This window comes from Arachis hypogaea, chromosome 18 (genome assembly GCF_003086295.3).
Source record: "Arachis hypogaea cultivar Tifrunner chromosome 18, arahy.Tifrunner.gnm2.J5K5, whole genome shotgun sequence".
Lineage (NCBI taxonomy): Eukaryota > Viridiplantae > Streptophyta > Magnoliopsida > Fabales > Fabaceae > Arachis > Arachis hypogaea.
The window spans coordinates 131,827,774-131,834,994 of NC_092053.1; the positions used below are offsets into that span (position 1 = coordinate 131,827,774).

At 25.2% G+C, this 7,221-nt stretch overlaps 1 protein-coding gene across 1 annotated transcript; it reads left to right on the plus strand.

Annotated features, from left to right (window-relative positions):
- On the plus strand, nt 1–6,955 carry LOC112772896 (amino acid permease 4-like). Its single transcript, XM_025817909.3, has 6 exons — nt 1–248; nt 723–956; nt 1,676–1,769; nt 2,701–2,915; nt 3,974–4,107; nt 6,160–6,955. Exons 1-6 carry the CDS (start codon nt 152–154, stop codon nt 6,793–6,795), a joined length of 1,410 nt encoding a protein of 469 aa, XP_025673694.1. The 5' UTR covers nt 1–151; the 3' UTR covers nt 6,796–6,955.
- Nucleotides 6,956–7,221: the final 266 nt, after the last annotated feature.

Consider the following 7,221-nt stretch of genomic DNA (forward strand, 5'->3'; position numbering starts at 1 on the left):
GCCATAATTATTGCTCCTATTTAATTCAACGAACCAAACCCTTTTTTCGCATTGCATCTTTTATTTGTGAAATTTTGAATGCAACTTATTAGTTGCAACTTGCAAGGCTGAAAACTCATATTTGGTGTCTCCAACGAATAACACACCAAAGATGATTGATGAAAACGCTTCCGCCGCCGCAACAACCACCGTTAGCCACCATCACGATGCCTCACTTTACGACGACGACGGCCGCCCGAAACGAAGAGGTAACAATACAAATTAATCCAATCCATGTATGTATGTTATTATAATGTTATCACAATCTCTTCCTTTTCTTTCTCATTTTAGTTTTATCAACGGAGATGAATAAAAAAAAATTGAATTCAAGTCTTTTATGATTTTCTTGTAATCAGTTCTATTTTATTTTCTCGAGTTCTTTTTTTTTTTTTTAAATTGAATTTTAGTTTGGGATTTGCTAGCGGCTCTCAAATTTTCCAGATTTTTCCGGAAATAAAAAATTGAAACAATATTTACTTAATAAATATTAAACACACATTATTCATATAGTTCAATAAATGTACCTTGAAAATAACGAAATACAGCTGTGTTATTTAGATAACACTAGGCTAAGAATAATTGAAGTTGTCCTTCATTATATATGAAGAGATTTTCAATGGGGTTTTATTAATTATTATTTAAATGGAATAATTTGTTATGATACTATATATTTTTTGGTGTAGGAACTGTGTGGACGGTAAGTTCTCATATAATAACAGCAGTGATTGGATCTGGAGTTTTGTCGGTAGCATGGTCGATAGCACAATTAGGTTGGATTGCTGGCCCTATTATTATGATCTTCTTTAGTCTCGTCACTTTGTATACTTCATATTTTCTTGCAAATTGTTATCGTGCTGGAGACCCTATTACTGGCAAGAGGAGCTACACTTACATGGAAGCCATTGGCAACATTCTCGGTAAATACAAACAAAACTATGTTAGATATGCTAGTTGTCTGAGCAAATTTTTATGTAAAAAATAAATGTTACGTGTTATGTTAAGTAATTCAATAATAAAAAAAATCTTAAAAGTTAAACATTGTATAGATAATATGCAATTAACATTAATATAAAAGAAAAAAATATCTGAAATTTTTAAAAATAAGAATATCCGAAATTTTATTAAAAGAAATATTTAAAATATAAACTCGACAAAATTTCATCTTAAGTGAATTTTATATTGATCTTGATTGACAACCTAAAATTATTTCATTATTAATATATTGATACTGAAATTTTACAATATAATATGATAAGACAGCTATGTTGTGACTATTTTAATTGGACGATTTTTTAAAATAAGATCCGAATAAATAAATAGGTTGAAGTGAATCTTAATTGAAAAAGATTGGGAATCAATTTTTTTTAAAATAACATTTTTTTCTTCTTTTAGATTTCTCTTTTTGTCTCCTTAACCTTTGAGCATCTGTTACTATTATTTTGTGGGTTGATTATTGGGTGACAAAATTAAAGTTAATTCCCTAACAAAACTATTTTACAATATGATGTGTCATGTTATTAATTATTTATATATGTTTTGAGTGGATTATGTGAAAAATATTTTTCATCTCTTTAGATTCTATTGAGTGAATAATTTTAAAACTCTATAGTCACATAAATGTTGCATACCATTGCAGGAGGGAAAAATGTTTATTTTTGTGGGATAATACAATATGCAAATCTTTATGGAACTACAATAGGATATACAATTGGGGCCTCTCTTAGCATGATGTGAGTTTAGTTATTAACCCTAACTTTTTATCTTTGAGTTGATATTATTTAAATATTTTGATTTGGAATAATTTAAATTGACTACTACGACTATTACCTCTTATTATGTCAACTCAAATCAATTAGTCATAGTTCACTAGATTTAATTTTAATTTGAAAAATGGGTTTAATTTCTATTTTATTTGTAAAACTTTCTTAAGCTAACATTTCATCAAATATAGGTTGTCATTACATATTTATAATAAAAAAAATTGGTAATACTAGAAAGAGAAAAAAAATAGCCAAAATTTATATTCTGACTGATTTTGATTAAATTTTTTTTGTTACTAGATATTTTAAAAAAAAAATTAACTCTTGGATAAAACTAGAGAAATAAATAATTGGAATAAGAATTTATTAATTTGGTCTCTCAAATTTTTCGAGTGATTCAATTCAATCTCGTAATTATTAATTAGCATAATAACCTATCAAAACAAAAATTTAACTCCACAATTTAATTTGGTCATCCAAATTTGACAATATAATTTAATTTGATCTTTTCGTTGTCATTCCATAAATTTCGTGAAGGTGTAACATGTTACATAAAATGTCAAATTGAATTATATATCATCAAATTTTGAAGATCGAATTTGGATCATTTGAAATCAAGAAGCCAAACTAAGTCGCGGAATTAATTTGACCATCATATATAAGTCAATTAAAATTTGACGGACCAAATTGAGTTACATATGAGATTTGAGAGGACTAATTAAATCAAGCTTTTACTCTAAGAGAAATTGTAAGCTTAGTTTTAAAATAATTTCAACTGTATATATAGTCATCATGTTACTAAAATTACTTCAATATCAAGAAATAATTGATAGGATTAGTTACAACACTTTATCCTATTGCATTGTTTTTTAAATGAAATTTAACATGGTTTGTTTGGCAGGGCAATAACAAAAATTCATTGCATATACTCATCTGAAGGAAAAGACCCATGTATTATTTATGGCAACCGTTATTTAATGGGGTTTGGAATAATCCAACTTGGTTTCTCTCAACTTCCTGATTTTCATAATATTTCATGGCTCTCAATACTTGCTGCAGCCATGTCCTTCACATATTCCATAATTGGTCTCATTCTTGGAATTATCAAAATGGCAGGTTATATATGTCTTTTCCTACATCAAGTTTTTCTCTCTATTTTTTCACATACTTATATTATAATTAAATCGAAATTATATTTAAACATAAATTAAACTGAAAGTTGTATTTAAAAAAAAAATACGGTTTGATTCAGAGAAGTTTCATTCATGTGATATACTAATATATTGCTAAACATGATATATTAGTAAAATATTAATGGTTGGTTGATGAGTAAAGATTAAAAATATATTATTTTAAAAATTAAAATATTTTATTTTTAAAAAATATATTTTCAATTTCAGGAATCATAAATTAGAATTTTTATACAGTTTATGAATAATATAGCATAAAAAATAAAAATGGCTTATCATTTTGAGATGTAGAGGACTAGGGGTGTTCAAATCCAAACTGATTCAAATTAAACCGTTCATCCAATTCAATTCAAACCGAAAATCGATTAAAACCGCACTAATTTGGATTTGATTGGATTCTATTTTTTTACAAACTGCTGGATTTGATCGGATTTCGGATCTATTTTTCATAACCGATCCAATCTAATCCAAACCGCACAATGTGCTATAATATTATTATTTTATTATTATATTTACAATTATACTTATAACATGTTCAATTTTTTATAGATTTTTATATTATTTATATATTATTATTATTTAATAAATATTTTATGTTCAAAATATTATTTATTTATTTATTTTAACTAACCTATAATTTTATTTTTATCGTTATGTTATCGTTGACTTTTTAAGATATTATTGAGACTTATTATGTCATTGTTGATTATTTAAAATTTGATGTTGAGACTTGTTATATATATTTAATTTTTTTAATTTATAAACCGCAAATCCAATCCAAACTGCTTGAAATTGGATCGGATCGGATCGAATTTTTTTTAAAAGCATCCAATCCAAACCGCACCGCAAGTAAAATTAGTGTTCAGATCGGCTGAGTTTTTTACTCAAAACCGATCCAAACCGCATCGCAAACACCCCTATAGAAGAGTATAGTAAAAATATATTATTGGCTAATATTTTTTTTATGGTTGGTTCTTGAAACAGAAAATGGTACTGTAATGGGTACCCTAGCAGGAGCTAAAGGAGAATTACCGATTGATAAAGTGTGGGGGATATTTCTAGCTCTTGGAAACATTGCCTTTGCATATTCATATTCTTTTATTCTCATTGAAATTCAGGTACATCATTTTTAATTTCTTAATCAAATAAAGGTTTTTTTTTTTTTTTAAACCAAAGATAGGAGACTCGAACGCACAACCTCTTAATTGAGTATGGAGAGACTATGCCATTTGAGCTATTATTCATTGACAAATAAAAGTCTTTTTTTTACTAATTCATAAACTTGAAATTTAATGTATTTACGTGAAATTACATCTAAATTATATTAAGGTGGTGTTTGTTTACAAAAATAAGGATAATTTCGGAAGAATGTTTGAAACGAGAGGGAATATTTATGAATTTTCAAAAATATTTTTAATTATTTACTATATATTTGTATATATTTATATATATTATTTTATAATTTTTAATAAAATATTTAATTATTAAAATAATCAAACCTGACATAATAGAACAATAATAAAATTTATCATAACAGAATAGCCAAAACTTTATTTTACAGCATAATCAATTTTTTTATGAATACTAAATATATATTTGTACATAATAATTAATTAATGACTAATTTTTGTGTTAAACATGGTTGAAGTCAGGGACGGACCTAAAGGGGGGCGAGTAGTGGCCTCGACCCCCCAAAATTTTTAGAAATTATATTTATATATGAGATATGTATTTAAAAAATAAAAAATATTATATAATTTAGAATTTTTATATGTATTATTTTTTATTATGTGATAAATTTATGTCTTAATTGTCAATGAGTAATAACTCAAATGACATAGTCTCTCCATACTCAATTAAGATGTTGCGGGTTCGAGTCTCCTATCTTTGGTAAAAAAAAAAAATTATGTCTTAATTGTTTAATTCACTAATATTTTTCACTTAACTAATTTAATATCATACCCTCAAGTCTTTGTAACTTTCAAATTAGTTTTTATATAATAATCTCTATATTTATTTTTAAAAAAATTATTTGTTTATTTTATATTAACATATTTAAAATTTATATTATTATATTAATAATAACTTATGTAGTTATATTTTGGTAATCACATTATGTACTTTAGATATTCTTTTTTTTATAGAAAATACTTATTTTTCTTCTAAATTTACGTTGTTGAAAAAAAAACTTTTATATAAACATCTTATATCTTGTATTCTATAAAGGTATTGTGTCTTTCAAATAATTAATAATTTATCATTTATTTTTAATTTTTAAAAATTTTTTGAAAGAATTAATTTTAATTAATAAGATATGTGATCATTTTCAACTAAACACGCTATAAATTATTAGTACTTTATAATTTTATAATGTACTATTAATATTGTTATATTTTTTTATGTAACTATCGTATTAAAAATAAAATTGTGAAAAAATTTATATATATATATATATATATATATTGATAATTTTTTTAAAAAACTAACTCTAATAACTATATGTTAATTATTTTTATGAAATGAAAAAAAAATTATCTAAAATTCGGCCCCTCCATACTAAACTTTCTGGATCCGTCCCTGGTTGAAGTATTTTTCTTACCTCAAGAAAAAAAAAAAAAAGAGCAATAGTTTTAGATATCTCTTGTGTCTCTACTTATCAATTTAAGCGTTAGAAATAAATGGTAACAAATGAAAATCTAATATATAGTTATATACAACAAAATTAAATATTGATTTTATTGTCTTATCGAACTATTATTTTTTATCTAAATTTATTGTTTCTGTTGACTTTTTAAACCCTTATCCGCTGGACTTTTTAAAAACCCAACTTGAAAATAAAATTAGTATTTTTCTAAAAAAAATACTACCTATTCTTTAAAATTTAGTTTTTAATCAATCTTTTTAAAAATTTGTTATTATTTAATTAATTTAAATATCTATTTTTATATACTAATTGTTCGAAAAATTCAAAAAATTACTTATTTTTTATTTTCTTTCTCCTCTAAAAATCGAATAAAAAAATATTTAAAAAATATCTAATTATACTAATTTTTTTAAACAATAATTTCGAGGGATCTAACGAAATTAATAATACAAATTTTAATATATCTTTTGGCTATTATTATATAAATTGATTAGTATACAATAATGATATTTCTCTGACTAAACAGGATACCATAAAGTCTCCTTTTGAACTAAAAACAATGATGTTTGCTACAAGGATAAGCATTGCAACAACAACAACATTCTATGTCTTATGTGGATGCATAGGTTATGGTGCATTTGGAAACTCAGCACCAGGAAATTTACTTACAGCATTTGATAATCCAATTTGGCTTATTGACATTGCAAATTTAGCACTAGTCATTCACTTTGTGGGAGCATACCAAGTTTATTCCCAACCCCTCTTTGCATTTGTTGAAGAACATGCATCTAAGAGATGGCCAAGTCTTGAAATTGAACACAAGGTGGAAATACCATTTTTACCCTCTTTCAAACTAAACAAATTGAGACTAGTTTGGAGATCATTTTTTGTTGTGGTAACAACTTTTATATCAATGTTGGTTCCATTCTTTAATGACATAATGGGAGTGATTGGAGCATTAGGATTTTGGCCCTTAACAGTTTATTTCCCTGTGGAGATGTACATCAAACAAATGAAAATCCAAAAATGGAGTGAGAAATGGATTGGTTTACAATGTTTGAGTATGTTTTGTCTCTTAGTAACACTTGCTGCTCTTGTTGGATCAGTGGTTGGTGTCTTGCTTGACCTTTCAAAATTCAAGGCATTCAGCTCACAATTATAGTACTCAAATTAAAGCGCGATATATATAGCCTTGGTTTTTGTATTACTTGTTTAATTATTCATCACACATTCAGTGATTTTGTTATTATTATCACACTCTATGTAAAATTGTAAATGTTATTGAAATAATTAAATAATACAATATTAGGACTTACATTAAATTAAATCTTCTTCCTTTGTATAATATTTTGTGTTAGACAACTTGTTGATCTTACTTTCATTTTTTTTTTTAAAACGACTAAGGCTTGGTTTAGTAAAATTTTTTAAAAAGCTGTTTGTGTTTTTTAAAAGCACAAACTCTTCATTTTGTATTTGGTAAATCAAAAATACTATGTGCTTGTACTTGCAATTGTGATACTTTTGAAAGCAACTAAGGTATAACTTTTGAAAGTTGGCTTGTACTTTTTAAAATTTAAAAGTCTAATAT